Raw genomic sequence first — 21,915 nt, 5'->3', positions numbered from 1 at the left:
GAAGATGGGGCTAGTGCTGTGTGAATCTATCCTACACAGGCTTTCTTCTCTCTCTCTCTCTCTCTCTCTCTCTCTCTCTCTCTCTCTCTCTCTCTCTCTCTCTCCTTCTTTGGAAAGAGAGTCAGGGAGGAAAAATGCTGGACATCAATGATGCACACAATGTTTGACACTTGATAAATACAGACTCAGTAGCAACCTTCAAAATCACCTGGAGCAAAGTCAAATTCCCAATACACAGAGTGGAAAGAAACTAGTGAAATATTTAATATTGTGTGTGTGTGTGTGTGTGTGTGTGTGTGTGTATGTGTGTGTGTAATGCTCATAAAGGTGTTTATAACCTTCTGCAAATGATTAAGTAAATGTGTTTTTAAAGTGGTGTTATGGGCATTTGTAAACCTCATTTTATATAATGCATGAGTGAATAGGGGTAGAGTGAAGATAGATTTAAGATAAATGGTTTCTTGTGTAAAATGTATTGGACAAATAGATGACATTTACTTTTCTGATGTTCTTATGAATACTGCTTCACTTGTGTTTACAGGTGTTTATAGCTTACCTCCCATATGCCTCGGGTATCTAATTGGTGGCTTTATTATGAAGAAGTTTAAGATTACTGTCAAGAAAGCTGCATACCTAGCATTTTGCCTATCGGTGTTTGAATATCTTCTTTTTCTTTGTCACTTTATGTTGACCTGTGACAATGCAGCAGTTGCTGGATTAACCACCTCTTACAAAGGGTACGTTGTTTCCTAACGAAGATCAAAACAATATCACAATTGCTGGTTCAATCTCTTCATCGACAGATCACTTTATTATCACTCTATGGCAGCGATCCATGGTTATTTTATATTTTCTCCCATTCATCAATCTTATGCCATCTCATGCAAGGTGTGAGCTTATTAAAGAGACCTGAAGACTATCAGTGTGTAAGTTTATTCCACATTCATGTGGATGGTTGGTGATACCCTAGTCTGCTGTAAAGTGTAACAAAGCCTGAGGCTATGTAGCCTAGATTATTCATGTATTTCATACTCCTATAAAGAGGTAGCTTTAAAGTTGACTGTGCAGGTTGCAAGCCTTCATAAGTATCTACAATGGGCTCAAATTTAACATAATTGAATCTAATACATAAGTCAATTAATGTGTATGCTTATAAATGTCACTGCTATAAGTATATCACATTCTATAATCTTAAATTTTGCATTTTATGTGTTTCCTGGTCATATTATATATTAGCTTGAGAAATTTAAAACTTAATTTAGGGCATAGTTATAAGATCAACCAATCAGTTAAAATGAAGTAAACCATATACTTGAGGTCTCTTTCAGAATGGCAGGGAACACAGCAGTAAAGATCCATGCAAAGGGACCTGAGTTTAGATCCACAGAACCCATTTAAAGTAGACTTTGTAGGGTATCTATAATCCCAGAACTCCTGCAGTGAGCTGAGTGGCACAGGGAGGAAATCTTAAAGTTCATGAATCTGCTAATCTGGCATTTTGCAGCAAGCAGTGAACAACAGGGGACTCTGTCTCTAACAAGTGGAAGATTATCTACTGATTACCGCATGCACACATGCACACATGCATGCTGTTGTAAACCCGTTCCTACATACAAACTGCCCCTCCCCCCAAAAACACTCATGACAGAGAGGGAACGTGAAAAAGAGACAGAGAGATTAAAATTAAAATTTCTTTCAACATTCTTAAGAATTATAGTATTTAAATGATTTCAAATATAAAATAAGTATTTATATATTATATAATTATATACAACATATAAACATATATGTCTATATATACATATATATACATATATATATAATCTGATTTTATTTAATTTTCATATAGAAAATTTTCCATTCACTTTGGAGATGTGCAAATTGAAATTCAGGGTGTGAGGATTAGTGTGTTTAAAGAAAATGGCTCCAACACCACCAGAGTAGAGTTGTACATACTGAGTCCATCTCCTGTCATGCTGACTCCATGGTGGGTTTGGGAAACAGGATTTAAGTTCAGCCTCCAGACTCCCACATTTTCCTTTTTAAATCTCATCGTCAGTGTTGTGCACTTTCTATCTCAGAAGAGCATGTGTGGTCAGTCAAACATTCCATTTTAGGAGCTAAAAGTTTCTTATAAATGGAAGTTGCAGAGTTTGTTTATATCATTCCTCTTTCATTATATTCTGTCATGCAGATCAATGAGATATTAGCCATTTTTAATTTAGCTCTGACAGCAGAATGTTTTCCCATAGGGTAGGCACTTTATTTTTGGTTTGGATGTAACTAAAAATTACATTCATGAGATCATGGGAAAAAATAACTTGTGCGGTGAAATCATACTATAAGGGCCACATGTTGATATGTGAATGATTTTAGTTTCTGTTCTGGGGGAAAAGATGATAATCTCTCTCTCTCTCTCTCTCTCTCTCTCTCTCTCTCTCTCTCTCCTGTGTTTGTGTGTGTGTGTGTGTGTGTGTGTGTGTGTGTGTGTGTGTGTACATACTGAGACAAAAAGAAGAAAATAAAGTGCTTGGGTAGATTTTTCAGCATTCATACCATTATTTTAAATCATTTTAGAGTTCAGCACCAACTACATGTGGAGAGCAAGGTCCTTGCTGACTGCAACACAAGGTGTAGCTGCTCAACGAACACATGGGATCCAGTGTGTGGAGACAATGGTGTAGCATACATGTCAGCTTGCCTTGCGGGCTGTAAGAAGTTTGTTGGAACTGGAACCAACATGGTAAATATCCTTTTAGTGTTTGGGCTGAGTTAACCTGTGCTATGACTTAAACCTTCCTCTGCTAAAAAGCAAAGTATAGTCTTTGCTTAAAATAGATTGATATTTTTTGAGAACAACTCAATTTCCTCTGTATATGCATACTTGATGTTACAAATCCCAGAGATTATATAAAACATTGACAGAGTTTTTTAGCTTTATTTTGTAATTACCAAGAGTTGAAATCATTATTCAAGTGATCTGAGTTTAAATGCTCTAAATGGGTTGGAGAGCTAACTTAGGTATAAAGAGCAGTTGCTGCTCATTCAGAGGACATATTTAGTTCCCTCAACACAGAAGGTGCAGCTCAAAATTCCAGCTCCAGGATATCTGACACTCTTCTGACTTTCTTAGACAACAGCATGAACCTGTTTGTATCAACACAGATACAGAAGCATACATAAAAATCAACATTAAAGTTGATAAATTACTCTGCACAGAATTTTCCCTTTGTTGAGATAGGGTTTCATGATTCCCAGGATGACCTCAGACTTGCTGTGTAGTTGAGGTTGGCAAAAAACTTTTCATATCATGAGCTTTTTGTCAACTATCTATCTATTAATCTATCTTTTAATCTATCTATCTATCTATCTATCTATCTATCTATCTATCTATCTATCTATCTATCTATCTATCTATCTATCCATTTATTGTGGGTACATGTATGTGGTATGCAGGAGCATGTGCCTATGGACCCCAAAAGGTGAGTACCTCTTGACTTTCAGGTCACATGTACTTTGTGCTTCTGAGACAGGAACTCAGTGTCCTAGAATTTTCTGGTTCTGCTAAGTGCCTGGCAAGTGAATCCAGGGAGTTGTAGAGTTGTTGTCCCGTATCTGCCACTGGGCACAGCTACTTGGTGGGGTGAAACCTGGGGAGTTTGACTGCATTTACCCCATGCTTCCACTGACAGAACTCCAGGGGTGGAGAAGCTCAGTCTGAGATGTGGGAAGACTGGAGCTAGTTCAGAGTTCCCCGGGCCTGTGTTAGAGCCAGGGCTGTGGGGTTCTTAGGCTTTTGGACATCCAGGTACCCTTGGGAGCCATGAAGAGCTGAGAATGAGAGTTGGGTATCCATAGGCTGGGGACAGTGTCTAGCCCAGGTTGTGGGGGCAAGGAGGGGAGAAGGGGGATTTCTGTCTAGCTTGTCCCAGAAGAAAGATTGACCTTTGTTTGGTGGCAGTTGTGGCAGGGAGCACAGAGAGGCCTACTACAGGAGACTAGGATGTGGCTCTGCAGAAGATGGCCTTCTACATGGCACCTAATAGCAGATCTTGATGAAAAGAGACAGTTCATGGTTCCAAACAGATTACTGTCATGGTGGAAAGTGGATGCATAAAACCGTACCCCACTTCTTAGGGTGGGCATAGGATTAGATATCTTTTGCAGGGAGGAATATCTGGGGACAGAAGCTCAGTGGCAATGCCCTCTAGGCCTCTAGGTACCTCATTAGCATGGAGAAGTCTATTTTGAGCCTACTTGACTGTGGTCACATTTCTTTTCCTATTGTCTTGGTCTGAGATGTAAGGGATGCCCCTACATGTAGAAGGGCTTGGGGGTGTTGCCCTTATGCGACTGATGGCCACAAATCTCTCTATTGGGGGCTGTGGGTACATAACTGGGGCCTGGTGCTGGGAGCAGGCAAAGCTCCCACTGTCCCTTCAGGGTCTCTAGGGCTTCTAGCCTTTAGCTTGACTTTACCACACTTCCTCTCATGGTCCACCACCCCACAGAGAGTCACCTGTTCCCACCTTCAGAGCACCAGTGTGTCCAGCTCATCCTCTGTTCATGCATTTTCCCATGTGTGCTGGGATAAGAACTCAGGTTCTCATACTTCTATAGGATGTTACTGACTGTTCCATTTCCCCAGTCCCCCATCATGATAGTTTAGCATGACAAAGAATCAAGCATCTTTCCTTTCCTTAAACATGTTAAAATACTTAGAGGTAGTTGGTAATCAGACTTGGAAACATAACAATTCAAAAAATATTGGCTTTATTTTACAAGTAAACACTTCTCTTTGGGGACATAACTTCATTCATCAGTAAGTTCCTAACTATTCCATCAACATTCTGAGACACATGATATTTTAGTACTTAATAGAAGCTAAAAACAAACAAGGACATTTTTATTTAATTTAAAAAAATAATTATCTACAAACTAGAAATTTGGCTAACTGGGTAAGGGCATTTGTCACCAAGTCTTACTACCAGAATCATATTCTGGGTTCTACATGAGAGAAAGAGAGAACATACATTGTTTCCTGACTTCTAGATGCATGCCATGGCACAGAAATATGCCGACATAGATACATACATGCACATGCATGCACACCACACACATACACACAGCACGTGTACATGTACACACATAAAAGTAAAAACCAAACAAATAAAAATAAGGTAAAGATAAAGTGTGAATTCAAAATAAGTGAATTTTTACAAATTTACTTAGTGTGCTTAAAACATACCAAGTTTTAAAATCTATCTTTTATATTTTAATGACAAAATCTGAGATACCGAGAGAGAGAGAGAGAGAGAGAGAGAGAGAGAGAGAGAGAGAGGAGAGAGAGAGAGAAGACAATTAGCCTGCATTTTAATTATTTTAGTGTTTTTTTTTTATTTAATGGCATTTGTGCCCAAACTCAGGTCCTCATTTAGATTATGTGAGTGCTCTTCCGCTGAGTCATAACATTGACCCAACGCTCTCCATTTTGATCCAACTGTCTGTGCAGACAATACAGAAAATTTAAGCCTAATATTGTTGTTCTTTTTTGACAGGTGTTTCAGGATTGCAGCTGCATTCAGTCATTAGGAAACTCGTCTGCAGTCCTGGGTCTGTGTAAAAAAGGTCCTGAGTGTGCCAACAGGCTGCAGTACTTTTTAATCTTAACAATAATTATCAGTTTCATCTACTCACTTACAGCCATACCTGGGTACATGGTTTTTTTGAGGTAATAAGTAAACCCTTCATTTAGTTTTCTCTCTTTTGTCCTTAGTAGTCGGTGCGTATGAGAGTGTATGTATGCTATGTGTGCACATGTGCCCATGGTGTGGACTCCTATGTGCTTCCAAGAATGCAGACAGGTCAAAACGTTGGGGAAACTGTTCTCTCCTTTCACCTTCTATTTGAGGCATGATCTTTCTTGGTATTCCTACTGTTGTGCTGCCTGTGTACTCCTGCTGACCTGCCCAAGGTTACAAGCAATTCTGTTTTCTCTTATTTCACTGAAGGAATTAGATATGCATTCCACTGAATTGGGCTTTTTATTTTAATTTTTTTACATATATTCCTGGGCTCTAGAGACTGAACTTGGATCAGTAAGCCTTTGAGGCAAGCATGTTCGTCCCATACAAATGAGCCATCTAGGTTTATTCTTGTCATTTATTAAATTTATTTTTTCCTGAAGAAAGGCCCATGGAGTCATGACTCCAAGAACCTCAATGTTCTAAGTAAGATTCCTTTATTAAGACTGTTACAGTAAGGACTGCTAAATTTAATGGTAATTTAAAGTTTTCTGAAAAATTTCCTTCTTGTCCTTTCCTATCTCCTTCCCTTATTAAGCCGAAATGAACAGACTTCTTGTTTAGGCAACTGAAGGAAGCTCTCTAGCACTCAGTGAACTGACTGGCAGACTGTGAAACTCTGTGTAAAAAGGCCCAGTCCTCCCTGACATCCTGAGCCCAATCGGTCTTTAACAAAAGCCACGAAGGCAATAATAGATATTCTTTAACCAGGAGGTACATGAATGCAATGATAGACATTAAATTCTCACACAAACTGAGCAAGTCGCACAGCCAATTTCAATTTTTTATATTATTAGTAGGTGTTTTTACCAGTCTATCAAACTTCACACCCACTAGCAAGAGGAAGGAGTTCAACTCCATCTTTTCCTATCTCATTGGCATTGAGAAGCAAAGTTGAATTAACCAAGGTGTGTGATTCATAACACTTTATCCTTTTAGAGTGAACCAAGGTTGTCATTTCTCCCTTCTCTTTTTCTTTGCCCTGGGCTTTTCCATTTCCTTTTCCACATTCTTTCTGTGCCCTCCACCCCCATCCTTCTTACCCACTCCTCTTTTTCCTTCCCTTCTCCATTGCTTCCCTCTTTTTCTCCCCTCACATCTGTTTTCATTTCTTCCTTTCCTTTCTCCTATCTTTCCTTCCCACTCTTCCCTGAGCCTAACCTACACTACCCTACCCTTCCTCACACCTCTGCTCTCTTCTCCTCTCTTCTCTTTTCTTCTCTTTCATTGTCTAACTCTTCCTTTCCCTATCCTTTCTTCATTTCACCTGCTTCTATTCATTATATACATTCACTGGAATAGATATATGCCCTTTTCCATTCATTAATTCATTTTCCATTGTAAGATGTTATATTTTGAATATTCACCAAATGGAGATGTGCTATATGCCTTGTTCATAAGTTCATGGACAGATGAAGGCATCAGGATTGCTAGTGAATAAGACTTAAGAATTATTCTTGAAAGTGAGGGTCATTTGTCTGTGACATCTGTCACTCTATCACCTGCCAGGCAGATTTAGCTGATGTGGTTAAATGATTCTTTCTCCCTCACTATTCCAGGTGCCTCGGTTCCAAAGCTGCAGGATCAGTTAGTTGAAAAAGATGAATTTTACTCACAGAGGAGGACAGTCTTAGGTGAAGTTCAGCTGAACTCTTCTGTTAGAGTGTGCAAACACTCTCAAGAGATGCTCTCATGCTTGCCTCATGCCTGCTCTAACTTCTTTTTTTTTTTTTTTTATTATCTTGAGTATTTCTTATATACATTTCAAGTGTTATTCCCTTTCCCGGTTTCCGGACAGACATCACCCTCCCCCCTCCCCTTCCTTGTGGGTGTTCCCCTCCCAAACCTCCCCCCATTGCCACCCTCCCCGCATAGTCTAGTTCACTGGGGGTTCAGTCTTAGCAGGACCCAGGGCTTCCCCTTCCACTGGTGCTCTTACTAGGATATTCATTGCTACCTATGGGGACAGAGTCCAGGGTCAGTCCATGTATAGTCTTTAGGTAGTGGCTTAGTCCCTGGAAGCTCTGGTTGCTTGACATTGTTGTACTTTTGGGGCCTCGAGCACCTTCAAGCTCTTCTAGTTCTTTCTCTGATTCCTTCAACGGGGGACCTATTCTCAGTTCAGTGGTTTGCTGCTGGCATTCGCCTCTGTATTTGCTGTATTCTGGCTGTGTCTCTCAGGAGCGATCTACATCCGGCTCCTGTTGGTCTGCACTTCTTTGCTTCATCCATCTTGTCTAATTGGGTGGCTATATATGTATGGGCCACCTGTGGGGCAGGCTCTGAATGGGTGTTCCTTCAGTCTCTGTTTTAATCTTTGCCTCTCCCTTCCCTGCCAAGGGTATTCTTTTTCCTCATTTAAAGAAGGAGTGAATCATTCACATTTTGATCATCCGTCTTGAGTTTCCTTTGTTCTAGGGATCTAGGGTAATTCAAGCATTTGGGCTAATAGCCACTTATCAATGAGTGCATACCATGTATGTCTTTCTGTGAGTGGGTTAGCTCACTCAGGATGATATTTTCCAGTTCCAACCATTTGCCTACGAATTTCATAAACTCGTTGTTTTTGATAGCTGAGTAATATTCCATTGTGGAGATGTACCACATTTTCTGTATCCATTCCTCTGTTGAAGGGCATCTGGGTTCTTTCCAGTTTCTGGCTATTATAAATAAGGCTGCGATGAACATAGTGGAGCACGTGTCTCTTTTATATGTTGAGGCATCTTTTGGGTATATGCCCAAGAGAGGTATAGCTGGATCCTCAGGCAGTTCAATGTCCAATTTTCTGAGGAACCTCCAGACTGATTTCCAGAATGGTTGTACCAGTCTGCAATCCCACCAACAATGGAGGAGTGTTCCTCTTTCTCCGCATCCTCGCCAGCATTTGGTGTCACCTGAGATTTTGATCTTAGCCATTCTCACTGGTGTGAGGTGAAATCTCAGGGTTGTTTTGATTTGCATTTCCCTTATGACTAAAGATGTTGAACATTTCTTTAGGTGTTTCTCAGCCATTCGGCATTCCTCAGCTGTGAATTCTTTGTTCAGCTCTGAACCCCATTTTTTAATAGGGTTATTTGTTTCCCTGCGGTCTAACTTCTTGAGTTCTTTGTATATTTTGGATATAAGGCCTCTATCTGTTATAGGATTGGTAAAGATCTTTTCCCAATCTGTTGGTTGTCGTTTTGTCCTAACCACAGTGTCCTTTGCCTTACAGAAGCTTTGCAGTTTTATGAGATCCCATTTGTCGATTCTTGATCTTAGAGCATAAGCCATTGGTGTTTTGTTCAGGAAATTTTTTCCAGTGCCCATGTGTTCCAGATGCTTCCCTAGTTTTTCTTCTATTAGTTTGAGTGTGTCTGGTTTGATGTGGAGGTCCTTGATCCACTTGGACTTAAGCTTTGTACAGGGTGATAAGCATGGATCGATCTGCATTCTTCTACATGTTGCCCTCCAGTTGAACCTGCACCATTTGCTGAAATGCTATCTTTTTTCCATTGGATGGTTTTGACTCCTTTGTCAAAAATCAAGTGACCATAGGTGTGTGGGTTCATTTCTGGGTCTTCAATTCTATTCCATTGGTCTATCTGTCTGTCTCTGTACCAATACCATGCAGTTTTTATCACTATTGCTCTGTAATACTGCTTGAGTTCAGGGATAGTGATTCCCCCTGAAGTCCTCTTATTGTTGAGGATAGCTTTAGCTATCCTGGGTTTTTTGTTATTCCAGATGAATTTGCAAATTGTTCTGTCTAACTCTTTGAAGAATTGGATTGGTATTTTGATGGGGATTGCATTGAATCTGTAGATTGCTTTTGGTAAAATGGCCATTTTTACTATATTAATCCTGCCAATCCATGAGCATGGGAGATCTTTCCATCTTCTGAGGTCTTCTTCAATTTCTTTCCTCAGTGTCTTGAAGTTCTTATTGTACAGATCTTTTACTTGCTTGGTTAAAGTCACACCGAGGTACTTTATATTATTTGGGTCTATTATGAAGGGTGTCATTTCCCTAATTTCTTTCTCGGCTTGTTTCTCTTTTGTATAGAGGAAGGCAACTGATTTATTTGAGTTAATTTTATACCCAGCCACTTTGCTGAAGTTGTTTATCAGCTTTAGTAGTTCTCTGGTGGAACTTTTGGGATCACTTAAATATACTATCATGTCGTCTGCAAATAGTGATATTTTGACCTCTTCTTTTCCGATCTGTATCCCCTTGATCTCCTTTTGTTGTCTGATTGCTCTGGCTAGAACTTCAAGAACTATATTGAATAAGTAGGGAGAGAGTGGGCAGCCTTGTCTAGTCCCTGATTTTAGTGGGATTGCTTCAAGTTTCTCTCCATTTAGTTTAATGTTAGCAACTGGTTTGCTGTATATGGCTTTTACTATGTTTAGGTATGGGCCTTGACTTCCTATTCTTTCCAGGACTTTTATCATGAAGGGGTGTTGAATTTTGTCAAATGCTTTCTCAGCATCTAATGAAATGATCATGTGGTTCTGTTCTTTCAGTTTGTTTATATGATGGATCACGTGGATGGTTTTCCATATATTAAACCATCCCTGCATGCCTGGGATGAAGCCTACTTGATCATGGTGGATGATTGTTTTGATGTGCTCTTGAATTCGGTTTGCCAGAATTTTATTGAGTATTTTTGCGTCGATATTCATAAGGGAAATTGGTCTGAAGTTCTCTTTCTTTGTTGGGTCTTTGTGTGGTTTAGGTATAAGAGTAATTGTGGCTTCATAGAAGGAATTCGGTAGGGCTCCATCTGTTTCAATTTTGTGGAATAGTTTGGATAATATTGGTATAAGGTCTTCTATGAAGGTTTGATAGATTTCTGCACTAAACCCGTCTGGACCTGGGCTCTTTTTGGTTGGGAGACCTTTAATGACTGCTTCTATTTCCTTAGGAGTCATGGGGTTGTTTAACTGGTTTATCTGTTCCTGATTTAACTTCGATACCTGGTATCTGTCTAGGAAATTGTCCATTTCCTGAAGATTTTCATGTTTTGTTGAATATAGGTTTTTATAGTAAGATCTGATGATTTTTTGAATTTCCTCTGAATCTGTAGTTATGTCTCCCTTTTCATTTCTGATTTTGTTAATTTGGACGCACTCTCTGTGTCCTCTCGTTAGTCTGGCTAAGGGTTTATCTATCTTGTTGATTTTCTCAAAGAACCAACTTTTGGTTCTGTTGATTCTTTCTATGGTCCTTTTTGTTTCTACTTGGTTGATTTCAGCTCTGAGTTTGATTATTTCCTGCCTTCTACTCCTCCTGGGTGTATTTGCTTCTTTTTGTTCTAGAGCTTTTAGGTGTGCTGTCAAGCTGCTGACATATGCTCTTTCCTGTTTCTTTCTGCAGGCACTCAGCGCTATGAGTTTTCCTCTTAGCACAGCTTTCATTGTGTCCCATAAGTTTGGGTATGTTGTACCTTCATTTTCATTAAATTCTAAAAAGTTTTTAATTTCTTTCTTTATTTCTTCCTTGACCAGGTTATCATTGAGTAGAGCATTGTTCAATTTCCACGTATATGTGGGCATTCTTCCCTTATTGTTATTGAAGACCAGTTTTAGGCCGTGGTGGTCCGATAGCACGCATGGGATTATTTCTATCTTTCTGTACCTGTTGAGGCCCGTTTTTTGACCAATTATATGGTCAATTTTGAAGAAAGTACCATGAGGAGCTGAGAAGAAGGTATATCCTTTTGCTTTAGGATAGAATGTTCTATAAATATCCGTTAAGTCCATTTGGCTCATGACTTCTCTTAGTCTGTCTACATCTCTGTTTAATTTCTGTTTCCATGATCTGTCCATTGATGAGAGTGGGGTGTTGAAATCTCCCACTATTATTGTGTGAGGTGCAATGTGTGTTTTGAGCTTTAGTAAGGTTTCTTTTACATATGTAGGTGCCCTTGTATTTGGGGCATAGATATTTAGGATTGAGAGTTCATCTTGGTGGATTTTTCCTTTGATGAATATGAAGTGTCCTTCCTTATCTTTTTTGATGACTTTTAGTTGAAAATTGATTTTATTTGATATTAGAATGGGTACTCCAGCTTGCTTCTTCTGACCATTTGCTTGGAAAATTGTTTTCCAGCCTTTCACTCTGAGGTAATGTCTGTCTTTGTCTCTGAGGTGTGTTTCCTGTAGGCAGCAGAATGTAGGGTCCTCGTTGCGTATCCAGTTTGTTAATCTATGTCTTTTTATTGGGGAGTTGAGGCCATTGATATTGAGAGATATTAAGGAATAGTGATTATTGCTTCCCGTTATATTCATATTTGGAAGTGAGGTTATGTTTGTGTGCTTTCATTCTCTTTGTTTTGTTGCCAAGATGATTAGTTTCTTGCTTCTAGGGTATAGCTTGCCTCCTTATGTTGGGCTTTACCCTTTATTATCCTTTGTAGTGCTGGACTTGTAGAAAGATATTGTGTAAATTTGGTTTTGTCATGGAATATCTTGGTTTCTCCATCTATGTTAATTGAGAGTTTTGCAGGATACAGTAGCCTGGGCTGGCATTTGTGTTCTCTTAGGGTCTGTATGACATCTGTCCAGGATCTTCTGGCCTTCATAGTTTCTGGCGAAAAGTCTGGTGTGATTCTGATAGGTCTGCCTTTATATGTTACTTGACCTTTTTCCCTTACTGCTTTTAATATTCTTTCTTTATTTTGTGCGTTTGGTGTTTTGACAATTATGTGACGGGAGGTGTTTCTTTTCTGGTCCAATCTATTTGGAGTTCTGTAGGCTTCTTGTATGCCTATGGGTATCTCTTTTTTTAGGTTAGGGAAGTTTTCTTCTATGATTTTGTTGAAGATATTTACTGGTCCTTTGAGCTGGGAGTCTTCACTCTCTTCTATACCGATTATCCTTAGGTTTGATCTTCTCATTGAGTCCTGGATTTCCTGTATGTTTTGGACCAGTAGCTTTTTCCGCTTTACATTATCTTTGACAGTTGAGTCAATGATTTCTATGGAATCTTCTGCTCCCGAGATTCTCTCTTCCATCTCTTGAATTCTGTTGGTGAAGCTTGTATCTACAGCTCCTTGTCTTTTCTTTTGATTTTCTATGTCCAGGGTTGTTTCCATGTGTTCTTTCTTGATTGCTTCTATTTCCATTTTTAATTCCTTCAACTGTTTGATTGTGTTTTCCTGGAATTCTTTCAGGGATTTTTGCGATTCTTCTCTGTAGGCTTCTACTTGTTCTCTAAGGGAGTTCTTTATGTCTTTCTTGAAGTCCTCCAGCATCATGATCAAATATGATTTTGAAACTAGGTCTTGCTTTTCTGGTGTGTTTGGATATTCCGTGTTTGCTTTGGTGGGAGAATTGGGCTCCGATGATGCCATGTAGTCTTGGTTTCTGTTGCTTGGGTTCCTGCGCTTGCCTCTCGCCATCAGATTATCTCTAGTGTTACTTTGTTCTGCTATTTCTGACAGTGGCTAGACTGTCCTATAACCTGTGTGTCAGGAGTGCTGTAGACCTGTTTTCCTGTTTTCTTTCAGCCAGTTATGGGGACAGAGTGTTCTGCTTTCGGGCGTGTAGTTTTTCCTCTCTACAGGTCTTCAGCTGTTCCTGTGGGCCTGTGTCTTGAGTTCACCAGGCAGGTTTCTTGCAGGGGAAAAGTTGGTCCTATCTGTGGTTCCAAGGCTCAAGTTTGCTCGTGGGGTACTGCCTAAGTCCTCTCCGCTGTGGCAGCAACCGGGAAAATCTGTGCCGCTCCTTCCGGGAGCCTCCGTGCACCAGGGTTTCAGATGACGTTTGGTGTTTTCCTCTGGCGCCTGGATGTGCACAGAGTGCAGTCTCTTCTGGTTTCCCAGGCGTGTCCGCCTGTCTGAAGGTTCAGCTCTCCCTCCCACGGGATTTGGTTGCAGAGAACTGTTTATCCGGTCTGTTTCCTTCAGGTTCCGGCAGTGTCTCAGGCGCAGGGGTCCTGCCGCTCCCGGGCCTTCCCCTACGGGAACCCAGAGGCCTTATACAGTTGCCTCTTGGGCCAGGGATGTGGGCAGGGGTGGGCAGTGTTGGTGGTCTCCTCCGCTCTGCAACCTCAGGAGTGCCCACCTGATCAGGCGGTGAGGTCTCTCTCCCACGGGGTTTGGGAGCAGAGAGCTCCCTGCTCTAACTTCTATCCCTCACTTTTTGAATTATCTTACATTTTGATGTTGACTCTTCCACTGGTTGTGGGGGGGGCAAACAACCTAGGTTAATTGATATTTTAATATATGATTATTTAAAACATTTTCTGTGTACCTGAATGTGTGAGTGTGTGAGTGTGTGTGTGTGTGTGAGTGTGTGTGTGTGTGTGTGTGTGTGTGTGTGTATTTCAACAGCCATGGCATTCATATTGAAATAAGAGATCATCTCACAGAAGTTGGTTCTCTTTTTCACCATGTGGGTTCCATATATTGAAATAGTTTGTCCAGCTTGGAGGCAAGAAACTTACTCACTGAGCAATCTTTTAGCCCAAATGTGTGATTTCTTGATGTACCAAGGTTATGGTCTATTCTAATTATTTTTCTTGTATTTCTTCGCTTTTTCTTGCTGAATTTGATGATTGCAATGTGAATGATGGATAAAGCGTTTGTTTTCCATCCTGACTCTTCTACACTGTTGTGCTTTCTTGCACTCCTTGATGGAGTCACTCCCTAAATGAAATTCCAAGTTGCATGTATTATGATTTTCTTACCCAAGGGTGTATTAGGTTGGAAAAGACCACATTTTTAAAAGGGATTCTGTATTCCTAATTTACAAGAATATTTTTCAGTTTGTGTTTAATAGGCCTCCACTTTGTATTTAATTCTCAAAACCACCTAAAGTCTATTATTTGGCAGTACAAGGGAAAAAACACCTAAGGTCAATAATTCTATATGACAAAGTCATTTTCTTAATGTCCTAATGTGCATAATGGATTCTTTCTCTGTTTTGTTGGACTGCATTTGCCATATTTCCGATTTCCTTTTATGGCATGCACTTGCTTTTTCACCAACAAAATGCCTGGACAGAAACAAAACAAAACAAAACAAAACAAAGCAAGAACAGAACCCCAAAAGTTAAGGGAATAATGATTTATTTGTTTTCTGGTTTCAAAGGTTTGGGGTATCATGGGTATGACATTGCATCTTCCATGGTAACCAGGAAACTGTTCATGTGAGTTAGCAGACAACATCTGTTAAAGGGCTCAGCCCTGCTTTAGGTGTGTGGAGCTCAGAGGCGAGACGACCTTCTTCTGTATGGGCTTCACGGAGGTAGAGCTGTAACATTCTCACTTCAGGATGAAAATCTTAAGCATTATAATGATGAAGTACCATTGTCATTGGGAGGATCCTAGGACAGATATGAATTTGCCTAATTAACTTGTATGTATGTATAGATGTATGTATGTATATATGTATGTATATATGTATGTGTGTGTATGTATGTATATATGTATATGTATGTGTATATGAATGTATTTTTTTCAGGTGTGTCAAGTCTGAAGAGAAGTCACTTGGAGTTGGATTACATACATTTTGCATAAGAGTATTTGGTATGAATAATTTCCTCAACATATCAGACCAATATTAGAAGCTTAGTAACCAATTACTTTTTTTTCTGATAAGAAGATAACTTTTACCTGAGTCTTAGGGTAAAGGGTTTCCATTGCTGTGGACAAACACCATGACCAAGGCAGCACTTAGAAAGAAAAACATTTAACTAGGGCTGCCTTACACTTTCAGAGGTCCAGTCCATTATGATCATGGCAGGAAGCATGGCAGCATTGCTGGCAGTGCTAGAGGAGCCAAGAGTTCTTCATATTGATCTGACTTCAGCCAGGAAAGACTGTCTCATGGGAAGCTAGGAGGAGGGTCTCATTGCCCACTCCCACAGTGACCTACTTCCTCCAACAAGGCCACACCTAGGCCAACGAGGCTACACCTAGTAGTGCTACTTTCAGAGTCAGTCAGAGTCAAACCACCACACATTGTCAACACCAAACACACCCTTTACCTTAAAGAGAATAAGGGTTTTAGTCTGGAAACAAATATCATGTTAGAACATGAGAGCTATTTTGTGATGTTTATAGTTAGAGAAAAAGGAATCCACATACAAGGTACTTCTCAAAGATATCTGTAGGAATGTCAGGTACGTTGGTTACAGAAAAGCAGGAATTTCTGTGCTGCAGACTCAGATGCTACCTGTTGGCATTCTTAGTGTTTGTGTGGGTGGAGGCTAGATACTGTAAGGCCTCTTTCCTATACTGCCTCTTAAGTCAAGATATTTCCCCAAAGGCTTCATGCAATAGCCACAGGGACATAAAGACAGACACAGAAATGGGACAATGAATTATCAATAAAAGAGGTAAAGATAATTTGTCTTTCGATCTGCAATAGTCTAAGTATCCATATGCAGGAAGTCCCACAAACATGAAATATCTTTAACATAGGTGTGATCTGATCATACTACTCTGAACTTCAGTTTACAAGCCTTTGTGTTTGGAGCTGGCTACTGGTAATTTGTCTGAAAATAAAGTAGTCATAGAAATAAAAATGTTTCTCTTGTTTTTAAAGAACTTACGTAAACTTAGTTAACCTTTATCTTTTAGTAGATTCAATAAAAAAATCAGTAGGAAATGGTTTTTGTTAGTTGGACACACAGAAACACAACACAAGACATTTCAGAAAATACATGAGGTTCATAACTATGAACTCATGGAATAATTTCTTAGCATCTTATCCATAGTTTTCATTTGTTGTGATCTAGAAACTTTACACTAACTTATAATTCCTAGAAGCAAGTTTATAACATTTCATTCATAATTTGTTATATTGTTTTCTTAAATAGGAAAATTGAAATGTTTTCAAGTAAAATGGCATCTTCTTCCCCATCTCATTTCTTCCTCTTAATGGGCTTGGGTTTTGTTTTTGTGGTTGTTGATTTGTTTGTTTGTCTGTTTTGTTTTGAAAAAAATTCTCTCTTCATTGCAGCTGGTATTCCCGCACCTGTTTACTTTGGCGCTTTGATAGACAGAACCTGTTTACATTGGGGAACCCTGAAATGTGGTCAGCGAGGGGCATGCAGGATGTATGACATAAACAGTTTCAGGTAATGATAACACTTGAGGTCTACTTTCATAGCATAGAATGCTCCCATTCCTATTTAAAATTTTCTTGAATAATAAGATTATATTTGGCTTCATTTTTAGAATGCACATGGGTAGAATACTTTCCTTTTTATATATTTTAAAATTTTCCCATAGTGCTTAATTTAAGTATGAGTGGGTTTCCTAACACAACCCATCAAAAAATATTTTAGAAAGAGAAGAGGTATCTGCTTGGAGTCCCTGGATTGGGAGGGGAAAAACTACATCTTGAGCTAAGCGAGCGTGGCAGAATGCTGGATATAGGAAGGAAGATTCAGAGACCTAGAACAAGGGTGCTGTAGGGGGAAGAAAATCCTCTCATTTCCTATCAACCCATATCTAGGTTCAGAAAAGGGGAACTCCTCCCTTATGTAGGGGTTGGTATAACAAAGTCCTAGCATATCCAGGCAGCATAGATTCTGGCATTCCAGCTCCTGGAAAGTTCACAGCCCTCTCACGCTTGCAGCCTGACTCAGTGAGAACCTCAGATCTGCGTAGGACCTTGCAGTTTAACAAAATGTGCCAGATGCTATAGCCAGGGGTTATCTTGAAAAGGGACCTGGTATCTACATTTCACTGTTGGTCACATCTCTGGGAAACCACTGGATTTATGAGTTAGCAGCCTCATTAACACAACTTGGCTCAGTAAAGTGGTTATGCTACAAGCCTGCTGAGAGTGTCCCATGGGGAATGACAGAATAACTGGAGGTATTACCCTTAAGAACCATGAGACCAAGGAGCCAGCCCTCTGAGATCAGGTCACACCCGGTTGTGTGTGGCTTCATGCTGCTGTTTTGACTTAAAGTAATTAGGTGTCTATTTCCCACCACTCTGAGTGCTACTCAGGCAGCTGCCATTAACACTACAGTGAAAGAACTGTGTGTTCACTGCTTCCCCATCCCTAGGGATCATGTTAGGCTGACTCTGAAACAGACTCCCTCTGTTACCTTCCTTGCCCTCTAGGGCAGCAGGCCCAAGGAATAGGAAAAAGGACCTTTGTTTGCTACAGACTGCAATGTAGCAAAGATTCCCCCCTTGCTCCTAAAGCCTCTTCAGCCAAAAGAAATTTTACCCCTGTCTAGGTATGATCCACTCATGCTGTATTTCTAGATGGGTGAGCATTATAATAAAAATATGTGGGAGTGAAAAGTGCTGGCATGCCCTGTCCCAAGTGTGTATGTTGGGGAATAGCTGAGATCTCTTTCCTAGAAGGACTCAACTACTGTCAATGTGTTTGTGTTGGTAAAAGTTCCCAATCCCTTGACATCCCCACAATGGTGGACTATATCCTGGAACTGTGAGACAATCTAGCTTCTGTCAAAGTCCTTTATAATGCTCACAGGAAACTAATATATTTTTAAACCTACTTCTCATCTTGAAAAAAAATCAGTTATACTTCTGAACTATTACATCAGAAGTCTTGAACATCTACGCATACATACTAACACTTTGTCTTGGCAGAAACAGCTGTGAACATTTTCTCTTCAAATGTAGTCAAGTCTGGGATTTTCTAGCTAAAGAATGGTGCCACCAGTTGTGTGCTTAGTGTTCTCACCTCAGTTAATGTAAACAGAGCAATGTCTCAGGACAAGTTCACAGGATCACATAATCCACAAAAGCCTTCACTGAAACTATCTTTCCAGAAGATTCTAGATTGTATGTAGTTGAAAACACTATTCATCACACCAGATTTTATTATGAATATGTTGAGAACATAAAGGAAGACGTTTATAATTATTTAGAAACATGCATATGACAAATATAAGTACTTCCCAACACATTAATTCCAGATACCTTAAGGCATCTTTTAGCAAACTGACAAAGACTAGATACTTATAACAGTATATAAGTTATTGTAAGAAATCCTGAAAGTGAAAATTACCCAATTCATCTTACAAAATATGTACCGACTTCATGCTGATGCATGCAAAATTAAGCATGAAAAGGAACAAATTGAATATATATACATATATATGTATATGACTAATAGGACTTAATTTTTACATGCAAAGATTTCAGTATCACAAAAATGCATTCACCAACATACAGCATGTCAATGCTGAGTAGGAGAGAAAACTTGAAAAGTGACTTTATGTCATTTTATATGTGTGTGAACAGAAGAGAAAAGAAGAGTTTCCTTAACGTGGGGTTCTGACTAGGTCTTTCAGAGAACAGGCCAAAATGGCAGAGGACACACTGTGGCCAAGTGTGGCCACATTTGGTGGCATGGTGAGTTTGAGTAGTCTGATCGTGTTGCATGTTCTATCAGGAAACAGCACATGTTAGAATACCAAAGAATGGTTCTTACATTTACAGTAGGAGTTCATCCTCAGCTAAATTTGTTTGAAAACAACATCTTTATAGACACACCCAGTGGTAAATTTCCATAATGACCCTAAATCTAATAAAGTTGACAATGAAAACTAGCCATCACCTCAATGATGAAAATAGGTTTAAATTTTTATACTGGAAATTATTTGACATTTTAACAAGCATAGTTAACAGCTCAGTAAAGAACATGAGCAAAATAATCCCTAGATGATTTTCTTTAAAGAGTAAAGGATCTGTAAGAATATACAAAATTAGCTTTTACTAAAAATGTTAAGATGTAATACAGATTAGTTCTTTTCTATAGGCACATTTACCTGGGGTTGCCTATAGCACTAAGAGGATCAAGCTATCTGCCTGCCTTCTTCATTCTGATACTTATGAGGAAATTCCAGTTCCCCGGGGACATTGACTCTTCAGCAACTGATCATACAGAGATGATGCTCGGAGAGAAGGAAAGCGAGCACACAGATGTGCATGGAAGTCCTCAGGTCGAGAATGACGGAGAACTGAAAACGAAGCTGTAATGAGTTTTCTACTGCCCTGTTCAAGGCCATGAACAGAATGCACACTTCCCTTCCTCGGAATCCTGAGAGATACAATAGGAACCTTCTCTTTAAGGACCTCAACAATTGTTTTTCTCACTATAAAAATAATTGCTGATATCATTTTCAGAATTTCAGGTGATATTTAAGATTTCCCTGGGGAAGACTTTTATGGTGACCCCCACACTACACTTTAAAGCTTCCTTCATTTTCACATAACATTTTCTCTTAACTCAATCAAGGGAAATATGTGTTTCCCACACATCTTCAAATGAGTATAAAACTTTCCTATTCCTGAAACAGTATTTAATTTCATTGAATTTATGGTTCACAGTTGGAAGTATTTAGAGCTGAAAAGATACATTCTCATTAAGCCACATTGAAAAGTTAACTTTTCTATGTTCAGGATGTCTCCATATGTCTATATGTAGGAGTTCTCAAATATTATTATTATTGTAGACATGATGCTCCTAGATTAGACTTCTCACTCCTGTGTCATTTCCTGTTTCTAGTCCCTTCTTTCATTACTCCTGTCACACAGTTGAATGTTTTGTTTAGAGCACTGACAAACTTAATCAGGTTATTAAAAATCACATTAGAAAGATTGTTGGAACCATTCTTCCCTAGCATTTCAAAGCTGTTCATGAAACTCTTAAAAGCAACAATTCGAGAAAGCCAGTTCTTTCAAAGGTCCTTTGTAGATATGGAGTTGTATCTCAGTGGTACACTGGTTGCTTATCATATCCTTCATTGAACCAAAAGGTAAACTACTGATGACATAAGATAAAATAAAATAAAATGTGAAATAAATGAAAATAAATCAGGCTCTGATGCAGTATAAGATATTCTCAAAGGCTACTTTATTATACTCAGGATCTTATACTCAGGATCTTATACTCAGGATCTTATACTCAGGATCTTATACTCAGGATGCTTCTTTGACTCAGTAAGCATTTTTTCTGTGCTTCAAAACACTTGAAAAAATGAAAACATGTTTAAAAGTATATTAAATTATAATAAACTTATAAATTTATAATTAAACTATAACATGAATAAAAATAACCTGGCTATTAACTTTCAAAATCCGAGTCAAAACTCTAAAGGGAGACCAGGAAGGTGGTTCAATGAAAAGGGGTGCTTGCCACCAAGCCTGACAAGGTAGCTTTGATCTCTGGGACCAACATGATAGAAGAAGAAAACAAACTCTTACAAGCCTTCTAATGCTGTACTATGCTGTAAAACCATATACACACACATACATACATACATACATACATACATACATACATACATACATATGTGTGTGTAATATATACATATATGTGTATATATTATATACACATATGGAGAGAGAGAGAGAGAAAGAGAGAGAGAGAGAGAGAGAGAGAGAGAGAGAGAGAGTGGAAGGGAGAGAATTTTAAGCAGTGACTCTTTCTGAAAGGAAATTTGGCTTAGTAAAATTCAAAGTATTTGTGAAAAACAAAATAAATTTGTATTAGTTTGAATACAAAGTGCCTCTTCTTGGTTAGGGCAATAGGGCACCAGGATATTTCATTTCTTGTTGATACTGCTACTTGGGAAGGATTGGGTGGGTACATCCTTGAACACGGAAATACGTCACTGGAATGAGCTTTGATGTATAAAAGCCTCACCCTACTTCCAGTTCATACTCTGCATTGTTCTTGGAGGATATGAAATCTTGGCTTGCTGCTTCAGTCACAGTACCTGCTCCTTGTTATCATGCCTCCATGCCATGAAGGATGACGGTCCCTCTGGAATCATAAGCCAAAATAAACTCTTTGTTTTAAAGGTTGCCTTGCAGTGTTTTATCACAGCAGTAAAAAGTGACTGATACTGAAGTCATCTTAGTCATCTTACTTTTGAGCCTGATAAAGAGTGATGTGATTTTAAGGAACAAAGAACGTCGCTGGTAATTTAGCGTTGTGGCTCAAGATGGTAGCGTGGCCATAGCTATTCTCTTTTGTTCCTCACCATCCTTCCCTTTGCAATGAAAGTGAATAATATAAACATGAAATGAATCCCTAAAGATGGGGAGGATGAAATAAGGGAGATGAGGAGTGGAGGTCAACATAATACGATTCCTTATGCACAGTACAATGAGAATATCTACA

General features: G+C 39.2%; 1 protein-coding gene across 3 annotated transcripts in view; it reads left to right on the top strand.

Annotated features, from left to right (window-relative positions):
- Positions 1-21,596, top strand: part of Slco1a1 (solute carrier organic anion transporter family, member 1a1) — a 75,143-nt gene extending 53,547 nt beyond the window's left edge. For 2 of the 3 annotated variants that reach the window (XM_087659057.1, XM_087659058.1), the window contains exons 10-15: positions 542-737; positions 2,578-2,743; positions 5,559-5,731; positions 15,253-15,317; positions 16,756-16,873; positions 19,546-21,596. In XM_087659057.1, coding sequence (XP_087515183.1) covers positions 542-737; positions 2,578-2,743; positions 5,559-5,731; positions 15,253-15,317; positions 16,756-16,873; positions 19,546-19,765 — 938 coding nt within the window. In that variant the 3' untranslated portion in view covers positions 19,766-21,596. The remainder of the gene's footprint in view (positions 1-541; positions 738-2,577; positions 2,744-5,558; positions 5,732-15,252; positions 15,318-16,755; positions 16,874-19,545) is intronic. The other variant, NM_017111.2, reaches the window with a different exon arrangement.
- The last annotated feature ends 319 nt before the right edge of the window (positions 21,597-21,915 follow it).

This window comes from Rattus norvegicus, chromosome 4 (genome assembly GCF_021556685.1).
Source record: "Rattus norvegicus strain SHRSP/BbbUtx chromosome 4, alternate assembly SHRSP_T2T, whole genome shotgun sequence".
NCBI lineage: Eukaryota > Metazoa > Chordata > Mammalia > Rodentia > Muridae > Rattus > Rattus norvegicus.
Note: the sequence above shows the minus strand (reverse complement) of the source record. Positions and strands in the feature narration are given on the sequence as shown.